General features: G+C 40.8%; 1 protein-coding gene across 1 annotated transcript; it reads left to right on the forward strand.

The window, feature by feature from the left end:
• Nucleotides 1-1,699: 1,699 nt before the first annotated feature.
• On the forward strand, nt 1,700-19,350 carry MSRA (methionine sulfoxide reductase A; the record flags this gene model as incomplete). The annotated part of the gene is made up of 2 exons (XM_010189633.1): nt 1,700-1,804; nt 19,244-19,350. Coding segments are annotated over 2 exons (212 nt in total), but the record flags the coding sequence as incomplete, so codon positions are not given.
• Between the last annotated feature and the right edge of the window lie 4,932 nt (nt 19,351-24,282).

Here is a 24,282-nt window from a genome sequence, read left to right on the forward strand (position 1 = left end):
CCTCTGCAGAGCCTTCCTACCCTCAGCAGATGAACACTCCCAACTCAGTGTCATCTGCAAACTGACTGAGGGAGCACTCAATCCCCTCATCCAGATCATTGATAAAGTTGTTAAACAGGACTGGCCCCAAAACCGAGCCCTGGGGAACACCCCTTGTGACTGGTCGCCAACTGGATTTAGCTCCATTCACTTGAAACCTGATCATTTTTTGCATTTTAATGACAGTGAAGCACATGAGATAGGAACTAATTTGATATTGTAAAAATTTTCCTTATTAATATCCCAGATGCGTCCCCTTTCAGTCCTCTGCATTCTAGACTAAATATCGTCTCAGACTTTTTAATAGCTTGCCCACCCCTCTGTGCCTCATTTAGGATTTCTTCATTTCAGTTGCCCCATTAAATGATACAATGCTGTCGTACTTTTTCCCTGTTATATCTCTTTAATGTATCCTACTCTCATTTTTATTTCTTTCTACTTTCTTTTTTTAATTAAAATTTCTCTTGGTTCTGAATTATTGTTTCTACCAAACACTCCTCAGCTACTCATAAACTCTGATTTTTCCTGTTTGGTTACAGCTAAGTCATAACCCATCACTGGTGGTGAGGTTCAGCTGGTTGTTGCGCTGTGTAATTCAACAGCTCTGTTGAAGTCAGTTGAGTAAATCTGAAGTTTATGCTGGTATAAATGAAATTAAAACCTGGTCTGGTGAGATCTATGAACTTATTATATCCCCACTTACTTTAGTTTATTATTTACTGCTTATTTATCTGAACAATAGGTTTAGTTTTTTCCCCATTCGTGCATATATTGTGACAACAAATATGCCTACATTTATAAATTGTAAAATATATAGTATTTAAAAAATATAAACTGCTTGTGTAGCGCTCAGTGCAATGGACTCTCACCCTGAGATGTCTGAGCACTCATCAATCTATCAGTTACAACTGAAGGGAATTATGTGGCCAGATCCTTCACGTTTTGTGAAGCTGCATCTTTCAGTAGTATTGTGAGTGATTGGACACGTAAGGAATGTAAAAGCCACGCCTGTAATGTAACTGAAATATAGGAATAGTATGGTTTAGTGTGCTGTAACACCTACTGATCTCCCATGGACTTCATGTGCTGCCATAGAGTTCAGCCAGGCTCTCTTTGGCTCTTTTGAAAGCCTTTTGGCATCAATGCTTTGGGTGATGTGTAATACTTCGAAATTATTTGTGTGATCTTGGGTAAATACGCCCTTGAAAATTGTTTTTGTAATCAATTATTTTATCCATATCTTACCTCATGGAAAGTCCAGTTTTATACCATCAAAGTTACTTAGACATATAATTTTTCGTATTTTAATGTATTTGGAATATTTTAAATATTTTAGTAGTTGTTGGTTACAAATATTTAAGAACTATTCGTTATTTTAATCCTGAAAGCTGACGGATTACTGCCATAACATCCCTGTCTTACCTTATTGCCTCTCTGGTTACGTTATTTCACGATGGCCTTGTCCAAACTAGCAGACATCTTAAAGCTGGCATGGATTTAAAATACTGTATTAAAAAGGCCTAAGTATGAATGATGGTAAATCAAAACACCTTTAAGAATAAAGAAAAAGGGAAAACAAATGGTTGATCTCCACAGAAAAAACTAGATAGGCACTAGCTGGTTCTCACTAATAACTTCTGATTTTATTTTGTCTTTTAAGGTAAAACTGGCCACACAGAGGCTGTACGAGTCGTATATCAGCCAGAAAACATCAGCTTTGAGAAACTGCTCAAGGTCTTCTGGGAGAATCATGACCCGACACAAGGTAGAGTGATGAGTGAGCCAGTATTTAATTATCTTACTAATTACAGCTGGGATAATTAGTGTTTGAGCTGCATGGAAGAGATGAACCTTGAAATCACACTGGAGCTCAAGAATATGATTGCAGACATTTATTGACAGAGAAAGAGTGGTAGAGAGAGAATGAGAGGAGAGAAACCCACGGTGCCCCTCCTCCCTTACAGCTGTCGGTGCTGGGAAAATTCCCACAGAGGCACAATAGACAATAGACGTTTTTTTTTTCAACTTTGATTATGACAATTTCTTCTGTATTGCTATCTTTTGTCTTTTAAATTAAAGCATATTTCTTCACAGCTTCGGAGCTGGTCATTTTATTTGTGCGGAGGACCTTTATCCTTCATAAAAACTTGATTTTTTAGATGTTTTCGAATGGCAGTGAATATCTTTTATGATGACAAAATGGGAACAAAAAGAGGTAAGAGGTGGTGTTTAGAGGCACCAGCAAAGCGTTCTCGCTATTTGCCTTTTTCAAACCTTTTGATTTAATTTATCTTTCTTGAAAGAAGCTTCGTGATGACATTACACACATCTGTGCAAACATAAATGGGAAACTGCGCTGAGGAAACATTTTACGTGTTGATACAGTTTCAACAAACATCACCCTTTCTACCATTTCCCAGAAATACTACACGCAGTAACTCATTTCAATATTTTAACAGCTATCGTAATTATGCCACTTGTTACTACATCTGGGAGCAAAAAAAGCAGATGATGCCTTCAACACGCGATCCATGGGAAAATGTGACTCCGAGAAGGATGCAGGGACTGTTGTTGATGTCTTCCAGTGAGCCCAGAGCACAGCGCAAAGACTAAACTGGCTATAGCAACTCCTGCCTATAGAGAAGCCTTAATCAGGGGTATGAAAGCTCTTTTCTATATGCAAAGTCAATGAAATTTCACATTTGGCACAGTTTCTGTGTTGATGTAGCAGGAATTATACAGAGATGTTGTTGGGGATTTGAAGAAAGGACAGCAAATGGATGTAGATCCTAGAAAACTGGTCCGGTGCTGTGAATTGACACGTTCAACTAGTTGAGGAGGTGTAACAAGATGTTGAAGTAATCCTTAGAGATGCTATGTGAGGAGCAGGTACCTCACGGTGAGGTTGGCGACCCAACCACTGGTAAGCCATGACGAGTTGCAGGAGCTGGAAGCTGGAGTTGGAAAAGTTCCACTTTGAAATAAAACAGTTTCAGAGCTCTCAGTGTAATTAAACATTGAAGTCTTTTTCCATCACCATCCTTTCAGGTCCTTAAGATGAGATAATTTATCATTTTAAAAGAGGCGCTCGATTCGAGTCGTGAGAAGAAATTCAGTGTCTGTGTGTCAAATGCGGTGGCTTATACTGGGATTTGTTGATTTATGAGTCTCTCTTTTCATCTCCTTCCATTATAGTTGTGTTTGGAGCAATTTGTCTGTACCATCCTTGAAACACTTGCAGCTCTGCATTAAGACTGAGGGGAGACCTTATTGCCCTCTACAATTCCCTTAAAGGGGGATGTAGTGAGGTGGGGGTCAGTCTCTTCTCCCCAGTAACAAGCAACAGGATGAGAAGAAATGGCCACAAGTTGCACCAGGGGAGGTTTAGATTTGATACTAGGAAAATTTTCCTTACTGAAAGGGTTATCAGGGACTGGAAGGGGCTGCCCAGGGCAGTGGTGGAGTCCCCATCCCTGCAGGTATTGAAAAGATGAGGAGATGTCGTGTTTAGGGACATGGTTTAGTGGTGGACAGGTTATGGTTGGACTCAATGTTCTTAAAGGTCTTTTCCAACCAACTCATTCTGTGATTCTAGGACAGAGACCGTCTTTTAACTCATGCCTCAGAGCCTCTGTGGTTTGCTTGTAGGGGTCAGCAAGGAGGTTTTCTCCCTGACCTACCAGTGGTTGTTTTTAGGTGTTTTTTTTTTGTTCCTTTTCCTTTGGATTGTCAGAGATTGGCCATCACCAGAGGCTGGCTTCTTTGTAATGGGCTGGTTGTTTTGATATAGCAGAAAATCCTATTTCTAGATAATTGGTTCAAGTGTCTTGCTCACACATTGGGATTCATCCTGATTGCCAGAGGGAACTAATGGCCAGGGCTATAGGATTCATCACGTTCCAGAGCAGTATGAGGAATGGGTTTCTGCTGAAATAATCTGGGCAATGACCACCTAATCGGTCGTCTGCCATGTCTGTAGTCTTGGCTTTATCAGCGCATTGTTGGGCTCTGCCTGTGGCACACATTCGATAGGGCAGTCTCTAAAGGACTTCAGTGGTTTAGGCTGACTGAAGTTCATACGCTGGCCACAATGCTATGTGGATGAAGTGTAGCAGTTGTGATAAATAGGCCAGAACAGATGAATTTATGATTCCTTCTGGCTGTAAAATTAAGTAAAATGATGACATTATGTCTTTATATTCACCTCGCATTCTCACACAAGTGAGGTCCAAAATAGTTCCAGTCTGTGCTTTCAGAAGAAGGTTGGATGCTGGCAGATGTATGATTCACTCTTTGATTTCTGGCAACCGGGGAAACATCACCTAATTAGCCCGGGCACAGAGCCATGCTAATGTGGCTGAATTCCTTCTGGGATCTGAGCTAATATCGCTGCATGCCACTGCGCTGTGTGGATACCCAAGTCATTCACAACCGTCTCAGGCTTCTTGGTGTAAACACACCTAAGCCTTTTGCTCAGTAGAATTTCCAAATGGTTCTCCTTCTATAATTTGCCAGAAGTGAGAACATCACCTTATCCACAAAGAAGAAGTCTTCTCTGAAGACTTTACATACCCCAGATTGGCACAGGTTGCTTTAACTCTTGTGTTTTGATGGTTGCTTAATGCTAATCTCTGTTCAAGGGCTTTGCAAAGCTCATCACAGCTCTACCACTTTTCTTGATCTGAGGAAAACTTAAACCAAAAAGCCCGAATTTCAAGTTTCTTTCTTTGTAAGATAGAGATGATATGCTTATGTAGCCTTTCAAGTTTGTGCAGTTATCAGCAGAAGATCTTTAAGGTGAATTTGTTTCTTTGCCTTAATTTGTATCTACTCCCTGCATTTAGCTTGCTACAGGAAATGTAGTTTTATGTAAAGATACTGAAAGGGGAGTTATCCTATGATATTTTTCTCCTTTCCTGAGGTTCGGCTGTGTGCACACAGTAGGTCAGCCTTGTGGGCATGCAGGATTTGGTCTGCCAAAGAGAAGTTTTTTTACTAAGCAGATAAATTAGAAAGGTTTCTTATTCATGAAATTCAGCACTCACTCTGGATGAATCCAGTGTCTCATATATGCAGCAAATGCTGCACTTTAGAGCATAGCTCTCACTCAAAAGTATAGCAGCTTTGTCTGTGGCACTCTCATCTTTTCTCCAGCAGCTGGGTTAATGCCATTTAAGCCCTCCTACCCCCAGCAGAGATAATGGACTTGTCTAATTGTTCTAGTGTCATTAAACATCAAATATATACATTCTGTTGCAGTTAAAGACCTTTCAAATATCAATCTAAATGGTACTGAGTAGCTAAAGAGTACAGACTGGCAGTCCTATCATTCATTATTGTTTGAACGTATTAATATTCAAAAATTCCTGCTTTCCAAACAGTTGGACCTCCTGCCTTCAAGATGAGACTGACATCTCCCTGGGATTCGAATTTTCTCTGGGAGGGAGCCTGGCTCTTGTTTCATGAAGCTCTGGAGCCTGAGTATTATACAGAAGTCTAGCAAAAAGCAAGAACCTTTGATCAAGTCAAACAGCCGATGAGTTGAAAGAGATTCTCCCAGATGAGCATCCCCTAAGTGTGGGGCCCTGATAAAGTCCTCCTCGACTATTAATTTAGGCTCTATTTTATAATTCATTACATTTGGGATGCTGAAAAAGCAACAAACAAACCTCAACCTCTGCCAAGTGACATATGGTTGTCATCTTTGCTCAGCCTCTAATGCACAGATCAGCATTCTTTCTCTCCTAGGGGTGATCTTATCTATAAGAGATTTGCCCTGTACAGCTCTATAGGTGCTTGAGGTGGTTGCTTCTTTGTCATTGATACAGAAGAAGTGAATGAATGTGATATGCTGAAAATACCACAGAAAAACTTTGTAGCTATTACTTTGTATGTTATTTTATTTGTCTGAAGTTTATAGAGTTGGAGGGCTCCTTAAAATTGCACCCTGATGTTGGTTCTGCTGGCATTTCCGTGGTGGACTTTTAGACCATGGTTGTGCCTCAGTCTGTAGTTTCACAATTTCTGTAAGTTAATCTTTGATTTAACTGTTAGGGAAAAGTCCAATTTTCTTCTCTGTCCCTGACCTGTCTGCAGGACACAAGTTCTTTCTTTGTGTTGATGCTGGCAATTACAAAGTTCTGTGATCAAGCTGAAAATTAGCCCTGCATGAATTGAAGTGAAATGTAATTTTCGGCCAGGACTTAAATTGCCAGGAGCGTGATTGCTGATGGGACCACCCTTCTGGCATTAGCGCTGTCCTACAGCGGGCGAGCCAATTGCAAACCCAACTGTGCTTGTGTTCAGGGAGGAAGATGTCACATTTGATCTGATCAGAAAGTTTGGCCACTCTTTATGGGATGTAAGAAGCTGTTTCTGTAAACCTTTGGAAAAATCTGATATCATAGGGTTCTGTTTGTCATGGTGCAAATGTGGTTGCTGTAAAGAATATTGTGGTTCGTGATTCTCCTGATCCCGTGTGGTTCAAGTCCTACATGTGTCGGACATGTCAGCCCAACTTGAAAGAAATGCTCCTTGTTGCTTTCAATGGCTGTACAGAAGACAAGCAGAAGACAAAAGAAATACTATTTATTTCTCCTTAAAACATATCTGGGGCAAATGAAAAATCCACTTCCCTCCTTTAGCTCTTTTCTCTCTTGAATACGATCCAAAACGAATGGTTTTTTTGGTAGTTCTGCTCCCCATGTTTGTCAAGAGGACCTGATCCTTCCCAGCCCATGAGAAATAACCTGGATACAACTGCAATTTTCTGGAGTGAGCCCCTGTTTTACTCAAATCCCATCCTTTTTCAATGCTGCTTCTGGCTTTGTGTTTGGATTTTGGAAATAGTGGAAGGAGCTGAGAGGACACCAGGACTCCATAGTTGGTGAAGAGCAAAGGCACCCATGGCCACCACTGCCCAGGAGCTTCTGGAAATTTTCTTCCAGCCTTATTGATTCTTTGAGTGTGAAGATACAAAGAGCCAAAGTTACTGCTAAGTCATCTCATTCCTCCTTTCTGCCTTGAAGAAGTCCTTATCTTGCCTGTGTTTGTACAGGAAATGTAAGCAGAACTGATATTTTCCCAGCAGTTGAGGACCATCTGTGCTACAACAAACTCATCACCTGCCAGCTTCATTCAGAACATCTCTTAGTCCGTATGTCTTGTGTATCTGTGATAAAGAAGAAACGTACGAGCCATTTCTCCTCCCTGTGACCTTCCAAACACTTTGGCATTTAGACTTAGTGCTGATAAATGAATTCTCCGGATTAATATCTGGTTTTCGTTGTGCTGACCCATTTTAGTTGCAGAGGGTATATTTATTTCTCCCCAGTTTTGAAGGACTGTACTTTTTTTAGGCATTGCATAAGGAATCTATCATCTGCAAATAATTAAAATTAGACACTGGAAATGACATTGTATTGCTAATGAGCAGATGTGTCTACTTATACCAGTGGAAGAACAGCTGTACACATAAAAAACGCTACAGCGACCCTAAACCAGCATTGTGTATTCTGCTACAGGCCTGTAACTTCATTTAGAGATTAAAGAGAAAAAAGTAATCTCTTCATGTAACATTTTTGATTATTTTTTTTCTTTACATTTCTGTAACTGTCTTCCCTTTATAATTTGAATGATATTTGCAAGTTTCAGATTAAAACACGGAGCACCTTTGCCTTGTATTTCAGATGTCATTAAGAGTCTTGATGGTTTCAGTGTTATTACAAGGTGTAACAAAAAACAGTAGAAATACAAAATCTATTGTCACCAGACATATTAAATATATTCAAAATAGAATTACCAACCCCTGAGGGAGCCATTCTTGGTCCAATACTCTTCAATATTTTCATTAATGACTTGGAGGATATAGTGGAGAGGATGCTAATTAAATCTGTGGCAAAGACATTGCTAGGAGGCTCTTGGAGGAAACGAATAAAACACAGCTCTGTGTTGATAAATTTTAAAAAGCCACGGAAATCGATACTCTGAGACACAATAAAGATAAATGTGTATCGATTCATGCAGGACTGAATACTCGACAAGAGAAATATGCACCGAGTTGTTTGGTAGGAGGCAGTGTCTTCTATTGCCTTCAGCTTCTTCTAAGTCCTGCTTTTTCCAATGAAATACCAATGGTGGGACGTAGCTGACTGGTGTTTACCCATCCCACCAGCAACCAGTTTAGTGGTCCCTTGCCCATAATCCCCTCATAAATACCTGTGGTCTCTACTTTTTGCAAAGTAGCAAAGACAGTCTTTGCCAGTGGTGCTTAACCAGTATCGCCCTTTGAGAATGCAACTTCATTTCTTTCATGAGCTGAAATGCCTGATGTTGTGTTGTTCCCGTTCTTTGTCCTTTCTCTAGAACTAAATATGCATTAAAAATAAATGCATATTATTAGGCTGCTGTGTGTCCCCAGGAATTGTAGCTGTCATGACCTGATTTGCATATTAGACTGTTTTTATCCGTATAAATTAGAGTAGACTTTTTCTGACCTATATTTCCACTTTAGGAGATGTTGTTTTTCCATATCCCAGTGAGAAGCTGAGATTTGACTCTGCATCTTTTTTAATGAAGGGGATTATTAGCCAGCGCAGTGGTTGCTGAGATGGCTGAATAGTTTGCATTATGAAGTAAGTGGTGCTGAATCAATTCTGGCTCAAGGGCAGGAGTTCTTCTGGGCTCTGATTTCCACTTACCTTTAAACTACTTTTAGCCTATTTATTTTATATCTGATAAGGATGTGTTAACCAGTCCTCCAGAACTACTAAAAAATTAACTTTTATCTTTCAGTATTGTTACAATCAGTATTAAAATGGTTCCTTGAAGATGAGGAAAGCCATGGCATCAATCTTTTGTGCCACTGAAGAAGAAATTTATGCTGTGGGAAGCCCTCACCTGAAGGGAGGGTAGATTTAGATGAGATATAAGGAAGAAATTGTTTATGATAAGGGTGGTGAGACACTGACACAGGTTGCCCAGAGAGGTGGTAGATGCCCCATCTCTGGAGACATTCAAGGCCAGGTTAGACAGGGCTTTGAGTAACCTGATCTGGTACCAATGTCCCTGCCCACGGCAGGGGTTGAACTAAATGAGCTTTAAAGATCCCGTCCTACCCAAACCATTCTGCAATTCCATGATTACTTTTGTTAATAATGCCTGTATCTGCTGAGAACAACTTTATTATTGTTTATTTATTGGGTTTATTCTATTACAGTCTTCCTCAGGATAATTTCTGGGTTTATTTTGTAATTATAACATAGCTGTGTTTGTAATTGAGAAGACGAAGAGGAAGGGATAAGGAAGGGAATCTTAATGTTATTTCAGGCTTGTTGATTCATAACTTCTGAAGGAAAATCTCTACTTCTCAATGCTTGGGACTTCTCAATGCTTAGGACTTCTCAATGCCTAGGACTTCTCAACGCTTAGGATTGCCTTCAGTAGCTTTCTAATATCCATGAAGTCAATGGGTATGTGGTGTGAATAACAGCATCGAGATTTCTGTGTTTGCTTACAGAATTAGAAAAGAGCAACCTTAGAAGGTCTTTTTCTGCAGAATTTTTTGATGAGCTGTTCCTTTTCTTTCCATGAGGAAAGCAATAGACAAAGTCAAAACAAATTAATACCAAATATTCTTTTCTTCTTCAAATAACCCACTAGTGAATTTACTGTACTTGGGTCTAGAAACCTGAGCCACTGAAGCATGGCATCATTAATCATAGTTTATGGTGATTATTAGTAGGCTTTTAATCTTTGTTTTCGTGTATAATTAGGTACAGGAGGTCAAAGCTGACTCTCTTCTAAACAACAATATTTTCAGTGAATGACTGTTTTTCTCTGCCTGCAATTTTCTCTTGCATATTTATAAGAGCATACTTGTCTGTGTTTTGAGAGAGCGGTGTCCCCTGAGTTTATCTGCTGATAAAAGCAAATGACAACACTGTTATTTTTATTATCACTAATTATTTTTATTACTATTGCAATAACACCCGGTAGATCATAGTAGATTTAGATTCGTAGTGCTAACACATGCCTAAATGTAGGCAAGGCACTAGTGAGTGTATAAATGACGAGAAAGGAGAAGGCACGCGGAGAAAACAACAGCAAATCTGTGTGATTCTGTAGCTGAGCTCTATGTGGTATCTGCTCTGAATTGCTGTTTCTTAATGATATTTTCCCACATAATCAGCAGTTATCCAGCTTTTTGTAAGCATCACAACACAGCTATTCCATGAGTTAAAAAGGCAATGAGGACCCAATTCAGATCCCCAAACAGAAGAGTCTTTTGCCGTGTCAGATCCTCTTGCACGTTCTGCCTGTTTTGCATTTGTCCTTTAGAAAATGTGAGGCTCCCTTCTGTCCTGTGTCACATCCTCCAGTCTCTTCCAGATATCTCTGATCTATACATTTGTTTGGTTTGGAAGACTGTCAAGATCTTCAACCAGATTTGTCTGACAAGCATAGACACGTCAGGTGGGATAAAGACTGAGATAAAACCACCTAAATTTAGATATTTCTATTGGCATGGAGGGTCTTAGATCCCACGATTGTCAGCAGAGATCTATACAGATGGTTGACTTGTCCAAAATTACTCATGTATATTTGATCAGCTTTTGGTTGCCCAAACCTGAAAGCTTAGTTCCAGCTGCATGGCTAAATATTGCTAAAAGATTTCACTCCCATCTCAAGTTCATGGATGAGACATGGTTTAGTGGTGGACAGGTTATGGTTGGACTTGTTGATCTTAAAGGCCTTTTCCAACCAAATGATTCTGTGATTCATCCAGCCCTGAAACAGAGTTTTAAGAGAAGTCACCTCTGAAAGGCCCTAATGTCTGTTCATGACCGAAGTCTAAAATCTTGTCTAGAACTAGTCATTTAAGGTTTGATTAAAGATAAGTTAAAAAAAATGTCCCCTACAGAAGTTTAATGCCGTTAAGGATGACTTATGTATGTATTTACCATTCTACTTGCCTGTTCTATGCACTACTGGTAAAGACGTATTTTCAATTAATAATTAGAAACAGATTAAAATTCCTTTCTGCCAGTCGTTGTCACTGCACTAACTGCTCTCCTCCCCAGTGAGTTACGTTGGGAAATTCATAAGAGAAGAGGAAGCTGTAGAAGGCCTGGCGGGGAAATTTATTTCACCACAGGGTGGTGCTGAGACTGTTTCCTTTTAGCCCATGGGACCTCTTTTCTTTCCTATTCCTCCCCTTGTCTCACAAATCCCTTTGCACTCCTTCTGCATCTTAATTCTTCTCTGATATTTTGCTGGAAGAGAGGAAGAAGTCCTTCCTCCTCACATCTCGCAGAAAGGCAGCGCAGGTATCACTGATGCAGCTCTGGGGAGGAGACAGAGGTGTCACGTATTTGGGTGACATACATCAGTGTCAACCCGGCCATACCAAGAGAGGGACATCACTGCAGTAGCAGGTTCTGTAGAATCAGAGCTCTATAAAGCTGCTCTTTCTCACCAGTATTTTGGCTTTGGTGTAGCAGCTTGTTGGCCATCGGAGGTGGGAACAAAGGAGATTTCTTGTTGCAGCAAATTGGTGGCAGCACCTCACCCCATTCCCACAAAATGTCATTGCTAAAAGAGTGATGGAGTGTGTTCTCCTGTGTCTCCGTAAGTTTTTCTGGGTATGTTATGGCATTAATGGCAAATCTGCTATCTGAAAAACTCTACTCGAAGAGCTGCTACTATTTCATACAGTTGTATTGACCATCATCACCAAGATCATTTACACCAGCACTGGCACTAGAGCAGAGGGGTTGGACTAGAGACCTCCATACATCCCTTCCAACCTCAGCAAACCTGTGATTCTGTTTTAAATTCAAAGCTACACCAGAAAAACTCTAATCTGAATATTCTGTCCAGTTCTGGTCCCTCAGCTCAAGAAGAACAGGAACTGCTTGAAAGAGTCCGGCAGGGCCACAAAGATGAGATGCTGGAGGGAGTGGAGCATCTCGTGCTGAGGAGCGGCTGAGGGAGCTGGGGCTCTTGAGCTTGGAGCAGAGGAGCCTGAGGGGTGCCCTCATTCCTGGGGATCCATTTGGAAAGGGCGAGTGTCAGGAGGAAGGAGCCAGGCTCTGCTCTGGGATGTCCAATGGCAGGCCAAGGGGCAATGGTCCCAAGCTGGAGCACAGGAGGTTCAAGCTGAAGCTGAGGCCAAAGTTTGTGAGTGTGAGGGTTCTGGAGCATGGCCCAGGCTGCCCAGAGAGGTTGTGGAGTGTCCTTGTGTGGAGACACCCAAAGCCCGGGCCATGTTCCTGTGTGACTGCTCTGGTGATCCTGCTCTGGGGGGTTGGACTGGGGGAGCTTTCCAGGTCCCTTCCAACTCCTCATATTCTGTGATTCTGTGAAGGCCAAAAGCATAGTTTCCTCCTTGACACTGAAAACCAAGTGCATTGAAAGCTTTGTAAACCTTTTGGTCTAATGAGCGCATGAAAGTTTTCTTTAATATATACAAGCTCATTAATGTATTGTAACCTTCTGAAGAGACTCTTTCTGATTTCCTTTATCCTTCTTGCACCCCAGCACCTTGAAAATCATCAGGAACTCTCAATGCACAGCACTGTAACTAACTTCTTTTCTATTAACATTTTTCTCCTTTAATCATATGCTATAAAGAGTTTTACTTTCCCTTGGCAACTTTTAAGCTCTATAGATGTAATCATTACTGTGAGTGATGACATCAAGCCAGGGTGACATGGTGCAATTGATTTTTACTAAATAATTATATGATGAGCTGGAAGAAGGAGTTTTATTAGTCTTAACTCAGCAAGGATTGATTGGGGAAAAGAAAATGACCAATAAGTATATCAGGTTTCTGCCGGTATAAGAAAATAAGTGACAGCTGCAGAAAAGTCTATAAATCACCGAAAAAAATTATGATAAAAATAAGAGCAATGAACTGCCCTTTAAAATATCACTGGGTGGCACAGAAGAGTCTAACAGACCTCAGTCATTTATCTCCATTATGCTTGGGATCCTCTGAGAATAGCAAGGTTGACGAATGGTGCCATTACATTTTTTTATTATTTTTAAATGGAGAGAAGATAAGGAGTGCTGGGTAAGTATTACTTTCAAGTCTTGAGAGGGTTGAGTCTTCAAAAGAAACCCCTGATTTAGCCAATAGAAGAAATAAAGTGTATTTTGCGTCAGCATTCTGTAGGTAATATATTTAAAAATCACCACGTTGAAACAAATCTTTTAAATTATTATTTCTTTGTTTCTAAAGCAAAAAAAGTACTGGGAAATATGTGGGCTTTTATTAATGCTGTGGATATTCCTAGTTCTTATTGACCTCAGGATCCTCTGGAGTTAGACAAGGACAATGACCTAACCTAAGGTGCAACTCAACAGAAACTGAACTTTAAAGGGGCAACTCTTTGCTTGAGTCAAGAAGACAAGGTATAGAAAGTAAGAAGGAAGAAGTACTGACCAGCGGAAAAGAAGCAGGGATTATTTCATATACTCTGATCATTCAAATCAAAGGAGACCTACTATTTACTACTTTGATGCCAAAGAATATGAGAGTGACCAAAACACATTCCTACCCAGGTGCATCAGATATCAGTGTTGGTAAGAGGACTTTTTAAAGCCATTTCTTTGACTGCTATCTACATTTTGGCAAATAGTTGTTTTTCCCGTGGCAGTGTGTTTGCATTGCCTGGCAATCCCAACCTGGGAATTGGATCTGGGAGAGCATCCCAGCTCCCTGTTCTCTCCATCTACCGTCCTGTGGCCACAAATTTCTGTTTCATATAGCTCAGAGCAAGCTCTTGAGGGCATTTTTTGATTAATTGGTGTTCTGATCTCTGTTGGCACAGTGAGGAAATTTTATGTTCTCCAGAGTGGTCTGGGCTGAGAACCCCTGAGATACTTTTGTCAGCCAAATAAAATTCCTAAATATGATCCATGCCATGCACAAAATCTGAACTCATTTAGAGCTCCAAATGCCCTCATCCTCATTGATTCCCTAAAGATAAGACCTTACAAGGACTGGCCAGTGCTCACACAGGCACCGTGCTGTGGGTTTATACTCTTTGGCACCATGCAGCCGTATCCAAAACCACGCATTTTTGTATCTTGCCAGAGAGGTGCAAATTCTATGCTTATCTATCAGTTGTAAAATCAGCTTCTCTAATCTTAACATCTCTTTGGCAAGAGATTTTAGGACCATTCTCAGCATAGCAGCCAATTTTCTGAACCTTCTTACTCCAGATACAAATCAAATAAATCACCTAAGCTTTGGCTTCCCCTGCATCATGGCAAGGACATCGCATAGCCCTTGAAACTCTGCCTGGAGGTCTCCAGTTATAGAGGTTCTGGTAAGTCCTCTGGGTGGGTTTTGTGACAAAGTGGAGCAGGTCTGATGGGACATGTGAGGTGACATTCGGCTTTTAGGCCTTTGGAAACATTTCCTCAAACAACCAGTTGGAGAGAAATGGGCCTGGTGGCTTTTAAGCCTTTGGAAACATTTCATCAAACAACCAGTTGGAGAGAAATGGGCCTGGGATCACTCAAAGTGTGTCTGCTGGTTATTACAGCTGGAGAGAAGGCTTTTGCTGTGTCGTTTCATTCTGTCAGAGACTTCATTCCTGTGGGAAGAAGGCTTTTTCTGTGTTGTTTCATTCTGTCAGAGACTTCATTCCTGTGGTGGTTTTTTGCTAATGTCTTTATGAAGTACTCTGGCTATCATCTCAGCCTAGAATGAAAAGGATGTTCAGACCCAGATTTTCCCATATATTATCATAGGATCATAGAATGTGTTGGGTTGGAAGGGACCTTTACAGCCCATCCAGTCCAACCCTGCAGTGAGCAGGGACATTGGTACCAGATCAGGTTGCTCACAGCCCCATCAAGCCTGGCCTTGAACATCTCCAGGGATGGGGCCTGCACCACCTTTCTGGGCAACCTGTGCCACTGATCTACCACCCTCATGGGGAAGAGCTTTTTCCTCATATCCAACCTAAATCTCCCCTTTTGTAGTTTAAAACTATCCCCCCTTGTCCTATCGCTCCATGCCGCAATGAACAGCTCTTCCCCAGCTTTCTTGTAGGCACCTTTCAGGTCCTAGAAGGTCGCTATAAGGTCCCCCTGGAGCCTTCTCCAGGCTGAACAACCCCAACTCTCTATTATAACCTATTATATCCTTGAGGAAAAGAGTTATCTCCTGCCTCTACCCTAAGTTTTAGCCCTTAATTGGCAGGCTTTGCACAAAGAGTGACTTTAAGACATCTTGCAGAAGAGCAGTTGTAGCCAATTGGCATTTCCCTGCCCTGAAGATCCACATGCTCTGGAGATGTGCAGCTGATGTTCTGTAGGAATTATTCCTTCTTCCTGTAGTGAAGATTTAGATTAACCTGTTTCACTGGTTTGATTTGAAATTAAAGCAAAATCATATGCATCTCTTAAAATGGAGTTTGGCACAGGTGAAGAAAATGCCTTATTCTGATAAAATTCACTGTTGAGAATTTTAATGGGAAATCTGAACCTAAAATGCATCCGTAGTGCATTGTGTGCTAATAAATATTGCTTTAATCCATCCAACTCCTATTGTCAAGGACTTTATTAATTCTTCTGTGAAAATGTACCAAGGAACGTGGTCACCCAAAGTACTTCCAAATCTCAATCTTTTTATAATGTCTGATTACAATTTGCAATTAATAGTGGTTTTGAAGGGTGTTTAACAGAAGTGTTTAGGTTACATCCTACTTAATTACCTGGAAACTTGTAGACAAGTGAATGAATCCTGTGCAGATTATTTGTGGTTTTATTTTTATTATAATCTTAGATCAAATATTTTTACTTCAGTGGAACCATTTTGGCACAGCAAATATCAGGGATTGACTTGTCTCTCTCATTTTTGGAGTCTAATGTGCATGCGGTATCAGTAAAGTCAACGGCAGCAATGTTGACAGTCCCTTATAAGAATGACTTCTGACTCAGCAGCACACAATATCTTCCAGTACACCTAGCATCTTTATTAAATTAATTATGTAGATTTTCTCATTCTTATCTGAAGCCTGACGTGTGTAACTGTGGTGTTATGTTAACACAGAGAGACAGAATGTCATGACAAACAAAATAAGAAAGACATTTCAGAAATGGAAGGGAAATTACCAACAGATGACATTGTGGAATTTTTAGATAGCCAGGCAGAGATAATTTTTGATTTAGTAAACTTTCTTTCATAGAAATACAAGATCGTTAAGTTCAATCATCCTACCACAGTTCTTTGGTAAATTGAATTTCTTGCCTTGTTTGCTACTCATTGAGTCAGTGAATCTCAATGAGTAAGGCTTGCCAGAGCGTTTTAAAAAATCGGTGATGGACCCTTGAGAAGTGAGTTTGCACATGTGAAGTACATTAGCATAACAACAGCAATAGTGGCAATTGATTATGTCTATGCACGTGGAATTTATTTTCTTTATTATCTCCTAGTCTTTGTGGCTTAGACAAGGTATTAGCTGCTAGCTATGGGAAATTTAGTACAAATAAATTTAAATAACAAATAAAAATAAATGACATTTTAGCTTAGATGATTGAACACATTAAAGCTACACTTTGGGTTACTATTTAGAATAGCTGTTCAGTCTTCTCCATAGCTGGCGGATGGTTTAACAGTGCAGGCCAACACTGTAGTGCTAGGAGGGGTCGTTATTATCGCACAGTCTGGCCTCCTCCTTGGCTTTAACGCTGTGATTTCATCACTCACCTCGTACATTGATCTTTGGTAGATCCTTGATGTGAAGACCTCAGGAAAGGGATGTGACTGTAGATGAGTGAGAAATGCTCTTCATTATTTCAATGTTGCCTTATTTCCAGTCTGAATTTTGTATACTTTGCCCTACCTAATTAAATTACGTTGGCAAGACTAAAGAGCCTCATTTCTCAGGTTATTTCTCTATATACATATTTGTAAATCAGAGTCAGTTCTCCTCTTAACCTCCTCTTCAGTAAATTAATTAAACTGACCGCTTTCCTATTACTATGCAATAGTGGCACGTGCATATATTAAATAATCGTGTTTATCTTCGCACTCAGAGCATGGTGCACATGAGCTCATGCTAAACTCATACTCCTGAAATGAGTCCTAGAAACTGCCATACTCTACCATCATCCTCCATTTATAGAGATTTTTGTAATCCAGTCCCTGGTCGATTGCTAAGTAGTTTGTTAAGCAATAAATAGATTGTAGAACGCTAATGCTTAAGCTCAAGCATCAATCAGCATTAACATATCCTGGCAAAACTAATGCTTTACTGGCCTGTATTCATTTTATGCCTAAGTATTCGGTAGCATTGGCTTTACAAGAGCTCCTTACCTCTCTAAAATAACTGGAAAAGAAATGAGCAAAATATTCTCTGCCTTGCAGACCACACTATTAAGTATTGATGAAGAACGTGGTTGTTGTGCTTATGCGTAATAATTTAACATTTCGGCAGTTAAAAAGTAACCCAACTAATCAGAAAGCTCCATAACAATTTTTTCAGAATCACGTTCACTGGTGTATACTTTGGTCGCTGAATGGGCTTTATGTCCAAATGCATCTTTGAAAACATTTCTGCATCTTTTAGTTCATTAATATTTCAGCCAGATTTCATTTGTTTATTGTACTGTCCCTTAAACCACTTTTGTTTTTCCTTGGAAAGTACAGGAGGGATACAAATTATCATGGTTTAATGAGTACTATTATGTTGATAGCATCTTTTCTCCTCCAGTATCACAGGCTCTTTCTCTACCCTCTGCCCTTTGCTAGGGGGGTATCAGGACCTTCAGTTTTTCTCCGTTTCATCTTCATACTCCTGCGAGTTGATGGCAATCTTCAAAGGGCATCCGTAGTCTAGAGGCCATCAAAAGACAAATCCTGATGACTTCCAGTTTGTCTTGGTTTGCAGTCATCCCAACTTTTGTGCTCACCCAAGTTCACATAAAACAGCAAACTCAAAATCAATGCATTTTGTTACAGCAAAGCAGAAAGGTCTGTTCTCGAGTGCAAAATTGAGAAGAACATTTTGTAAAACTAAAACAGCAACACTCCAGGTCGTTCTTAGTGCTAAAGCTCCTCTCTGAGGCTGTTGTTTGACTTTATGGGATGGTCCACAGCAAAGCTGGCTTGTGGTGTTGCTGCCTGAGGGAATGGGCATGGATCACGATGAGAGGCAGCGATGCCTTTGGCCAGCGTGGCTACCTAGGTCTGTGTAATGCCAAACCAACGCTGGGCTCGTCACCTACGGGGATGGGAGTCTTCCCTCTGCTTTGGCCCTTTATTTTATAGTTTTGTAGGTAGAATCCATCTCATATTGTGGAAATTTGGACACGAGCAACTTCATACAACTAGGATTACACATATCAACAGTGAAGGGGCTAATCCTTGGACCAAAATTGCTCATTTATGGTATAATTTCGAGGAGTTAGAGTATGTCTAACTAGGGTTTTGCTTCAATAATGTTAGATATAAGCAACATTACGTTAATTACTCCAAAATAAAAAAGAGAAATGTAAAAGCATTGCTGTTCCTCAGCATTACTCACTCTATAACAGTACTACCACAACCAGACTTTCTCCAAACCTTCTCTTTCTCTATCCAAGTCCTCTTTGGAGCTTGTATCTGAGAGTTTGGTAAGAGTCATTCTGTCTCTTCATAACCAGTGGTGATGTTGGTAGGAACTGATGACTTCACAGTTAATTCAGCAATGCACGTATACTACTCTTTTAGCAAGATCATTGCTTTGTGAATAGAGAATAATTAGTTATCTCCAAGGGTATTTTGAACCTTTCTCCTATTAAGATGTACTCTTCCAGCACAAGAAAATGTTTAAGCACTTGGTAAAATCAACTTTTTTTTGTAACCATTTGCACGGTTCCAAATAAATATTTTAAGAGTACCTTGATTACAGTAAGTGCGGCTTGATTATTTAAGGTTTTCCATCTGTATTTAACTACTGTGTGAGGTACCAAAATGTAAAATACTCACATTTCATTTGCATGTCATTTAAAAGGAGATATCAGAGTTGCATCTCTTCAGGAGTGTTTAACCAAAGAAAGACTTGGACCTCCTAAAAATACCTGTATGTAAGAGACTGCGCTAATCCAGGTGTATGGAGCATCCTAAATTTAGGGCTATTGAGCTGCAGCCCAGTCGGGTAGGGAGGGTGATCCTCACGCTGTGCCGTGTTTTCTCTCTCCCCAGGAATGCGACAAGGTAATGACTTTGGCACACAGTATCGCTCGGCCATCTACACCTTTTCTCAGGAACAGATGGAAGCTGCCTTGAGATCTAAGGAAGAATATCAAAAGGTAACACGGGGCAGGGGGTGGAATTGCTTCTCATATGAGCGGAGGTCAAAGGCATCATCAATTGGCCCAAAATCACTTCTTGGGCTATTGGAGCTCCTCATTCCAATACTGAATTTGCATCATATTTGCTTTAAATTCCAACTTTTATGAGGTTTTTTTTATGTGTGTGTGAGTCATTTTATAACTATGCAGAAAGAAAAATAGTTCCTTGTGCAGAGATGTTTTTCATCTCTTCTGGAGTTTTGTTTGTGTGGGTGCATCAGAGCAGGTCTGTGATCTTATAACTCTTCAAGCATATCTGGACCCCATACTCTGAAGGGTGTACCCAAAATCTCAGACTTCCTGAACATCAGGGGAAAGTCCAGGTCAACATTTGAGCTGGGTAACTCAGTATCACCCACCTGCTGCTTACAAGATGCTTCTATCAAGCCATTCCATAAATATCTTTGATTAAATGTGACAGCCCGTGATGTAGTAAGACTGTTTGTTTTGACACTGGGATTTGTGGGAGAGATGATCGACCGTTTCCCTTCGTGTACACAGCCCTATTTTCCAGTGGAGATGGATTCTGTCTCTTCCCTGCCGCATAACCTGTTATTTAACTAAAGAGGGATTAGTGCCCTGTAGTGTTGCTGCATTGTACTTGCTGTCTGATGGTCTTCACAATGCAAGATCCAGATTCTACAGCAGAGATATATAAATTCTTACAAATTACACATTAAAACTGCTCACCTGGGACATGAGGTTGATGGACTGTAACTATTGTAGTGCTAAAAGAATGATCAGCTTTCATGCATTCAGTTATACTATGAATTCACTGAAGTGTTATTTGAAAAACCAGGGATTTTGGGGACTAGTTAATGTTAAAAGTAAGCAACTATTTTTTGTAGAGGGTATATCGGTTAGAAGCACATACCAAGGTCCGAAAAGGAGGTGCAAGCGCTGAAGCCTTGCACGCCAGTTTGGTTTTGATAAATGTGGTGTGGTTCTGTGGCTTTGATAAATGTGTGTGTGTGCCATTGGTGGGCTGAGCTACGTGGGCACTTGTAGGGCTGGTTTGTACATGCCGTCGGCGTTGTTTTGCATGCAAAGAGATGCTCTGAACTGCGAGGAACTAATTTTCAAGTCGTTCTGAGCAGTGTGATAACTACACATGTAAATTAAGTGTTCAGTGACAGATATTTTCTCGTGAGTAGCTGAGCGCACGGGGATAAGTCAGGCTTGCAGGTGTTTATCTTCGTTAACAGAGCGGTTTCTGAAGGTTCGGTATTCCTATTTATCATGCAAAACTTCTTTTTACTCATTGTTTACCTTAGATCCATTGCTTTTCCAAGTTGTTTTTGTTCCTTTTTGTTAACATCTGCTGACCAAGATCACACTGTAAATCTTGCAGCTTTCAGTTTGCTCTCCCAGCTCTATTATTCTCTGCTGTTATTTGTCACTAAATTAATACCGACTTGAAAGCAAAATTACGATGTAGGAGATTGCAATATGATATTACAGAAATTTCCATCATCAAATAGATTTTCTTAATGGCACAATTTAGAATTTACCTACTTTGGAGTCTATCACCATTTGAAAAGTGTGTATAATTAGTACATTTATATAATTAGGCAGAACTCTGTAAGTGATCACACGTAGAGTTTGTTTTTGCACTGAAATGGGGGTGAAGGAAGGGACTGTGTTGCCAGCTAAGGAAACTCAGCAAATATGTACTGAAATTCCTAAAGGGTATGTGGTTTTTATGTGTTATCAACAACAAAATCTGCAATATTATCTGCTGTGGTATTGCAGCAGCAGCAGAATGGTTAGATGGGAAACATACCGAGCAAACAGTACGTTCAGGAATCCCTTCGCATCTTAAATGCTTTGCATTACATTATTTGAATGTAAATGTAATACAACCACTTTCCTTGTTATTGCAGTAATTTAAAATCAATACCACGCTCTTCTGGCAGTGACACACGCATATCTATGCACCTGATAATGACAGATAAAATCACATGGGGATGGCATAACACTTGATTTTTTCCATGACAAGCAGTGGCGCATACCCCAAACAGGGGAAGGACTAACAACTATTGAAAGTACAATAAATGCAATATGGATGGGCAACTCTATGGGTTTTTGGTGCAGCAAATGGGTAAAAGCAAAGGTAGTTTATTTGCTTGTTGACTGAATAATTGAGCTTTTAGATGTCTTTTTGAGCTGAGGACCTGGAAGAGAGATAAAAATGCCCTCCAAACAGAAATGTATGTGTTCGCTAGATGGTTTAGGGTTTAACTTCATAGAGCGAGATACGATTGGTAAGTTAAATGAAGTATTTTTGTTGCTGAGGATAGAAACCATCCAGTCCCAATGTTTATACTGTGAATTCCTGTCTCCATGACCGGCCAGCCTGAAGTGCTGGCTACTCTCTAGAAGCCAGACAGGCACATCCAGCTCTGTCTACATTTAGTGACCAGAGGAGCAGATCTGCAGAGCAAACCGGATTGTCCCAGAACATGCTCTGTGCATTTCAGTAGCTGCAGTTTGGTCCTCTGAACCATGTGCCACGAGCAGCTGGAAGTCAGTGGTGCATTTCTGGTCTGGCTCCATCAAAAGGAATTGGATTCACAGAATCACAGAATCACAGAATCACAGAATATGAGGATTTGGAAGGGACCTGGAAAGCTCCCCCAGTGCAACCCCCCCAGAGCAGGATCACCAGAGCAGTCACACAGGAACACGGCCAGGACTTTGAGTGTCTCCACACAAGGACACTCCACAACCTCTCTGGGCAGCCTGGGCCATGCTCCATAACCCTCACACTCACAAACTTTGGCCTCATCTGCAGCTTCAACCTCCTGTGCTCCAGCTTGGGACCATTGCCCCTTGTCCTGCCATTGGACATCCCACAGCAGAGCCTGGCTCCTTCCTCCTGACACTGCCCTTTCCAAATGGATCCCCAGGAATGAGGGCACCCCTCAGGCTCCTCTGCTCCAAGCTCAAGAGCCCCAGCTCCCTCAGCCGCTCCTCAGCACGAGATGCTCCACTCCCTCCAGCATCTCATCTCTGTGGCTCTGCTGGACTTTCAAGCAGTTCCTGTCCTTCTTGAGCTGAGGGCCCAGCACTGGACACAAGATTGGAGCTGTGGTGTGAGCAGGGCAGAGCAGAGGGGCAGGAGAACCTCTCTGCCCTCCAACCACCCCTTCTCATCCACCCCACGATGGCATTGGCCTTCATTCACACCAAGACCACTCTGAAGCGAACCAACGCATGACAAGTGACAATGATGAGGAGATTTGCTACAAAAACACACTTCTGCTCCAAACTGAAACGCTAACGTAGCTCACACCTTTAGGGTAGTGCTATGCTTGCGTGGAGAAATACCGTAGCTAAGTGCTCCACGTCCCCAGCTCCTCCCAGTCCACGAGTGAGAACGGTGATGGGCGTTGAACCCAAGTCTCCTGCTGGGTCACATCTATTTTAAGTTGAAAAACTTGTTGCTGCTTCGTGCAGCTGTTTTAACAGCTGAGAAATGGCAATGCGGCGATGAATATGCATGGAGCCATGCGTCTGGAGCTGTTGATGAAACTGAATGCACATGGTCAGAGTCGGCTCGGGGTAATATATATTCTAATACAATGGTGCTGACGGTAAATTGTAACGCAACGTTAGTGTAATCACAAAAACATAAAATGAGGGCCAGGGCTTGGTGAAAGTGCTGCAAATGAGCTGTTCCATCAGTTTTGCCTGCAGCTGAAGTTTTTTAATGCAGTTGAACCTGAGGTGACTCAATTTTCGAGACAGTTGCTAGGCTGGGTTTGGTTTTCGAATGAATTATCTAGGCAATAATCCAAATAGTGAAATCAGGGTGGGGAGAAGTTTATAGTTCTTTCTCTTTTTTTTCTGATTTAGAGGTTTATATTTGTTTTGTCAGGAGCTAACAGTGGGTTTTCAGGCTCCAAGAATATACTGAGTCCCTCCTCCCCATGTAAAATAGCACCCCCAAAATGCCAACATCCTCTTGTAAGACACCGCTGGCAATGAACGTGGTGCACAGAGAGCAAAATGCAGGTCTGTCACTTTGTTACTAAAGCAAATATTTAGCAGGAAAAGATCCTTCTACAGTCCTCTCTGCGAATAAATATGGATGAACTGAGTCTTGATCTGCTGACAGAGGTGCTGGGTGATGGGAGCAGGTAGCAAGCTCCTGATTTGTTATCACTGGTGAGGAGAGCTGCTGTCATTTGCTCTTGTAGTTGTACTCTAAGAGGGTTACAAAGACACAGGAGAATAGAAATGCTGAGATTTTTTGAAGACATTGAAAATGTGGCCTTTACTAAAGTCCAGAAAACTGGAATGAAGGGGGTTTTTTTTACTGAGCATGGAAAAATGTAGAGGTATGCAGAAGTAACTTGTTTTTTTATTATTTCTTTGAGTCTTTTTTGTGTGTGTGTGTGTTTAGAAATAGATGGAGCTTTGCTAGGAGTAATGAAATACATTGTTTTTATGATTTGGACTGTAAAGGTATAATCTCGGAAAGTTTCTCTGCAGGAGTACGTTATGATGCTGATAGAAATCCTCTCTGAAATCTGAACCAGTTGGTCAGCTGATTGAGAAAACAAATCAAAGAAAACAATAACTGCACCAAAGCCAGAGTTAGAGGGGGGAAAAAAGAGAGAGAAACAATGCTAGCTGTTTGCTTTGGGGCCTGTAAATATGTTTAGAAGTTCGAAAAGTATTGTTAATAGAGATGAAGAGATGAAATTTAAAAATTAAAGTTTATTATAAATATCAAAAATCCAGGCAGTTGAAATAAACACATTGCCCAATCTATAAGTTTGGAGAAAAATCTCTGTGGAAATGTCAGGACCTATAAAACCATAGGTGGGTACACATTGTGGAGATCATGAAATGAACAGTACTGATGCTTGGAGGAGAGACTGG

Source organism: Mesitornis unicolor, unplaced genomic scaffold, assembly GCF_000695765.1.
Source record: "Mesitornis unicolor isolate BGI_N332 unplaced genomic scaffold, ASM69576v1 scaffold15408, whole genome shotgun sequence".
In the NCBI taxonomy this organism is placed as follows: Eukaryota; Metazoa; Chordata; class Aves; order Mesitornithiformes; family Mesitornithidae; genus Mesitornis; species Mesitornis unicolor.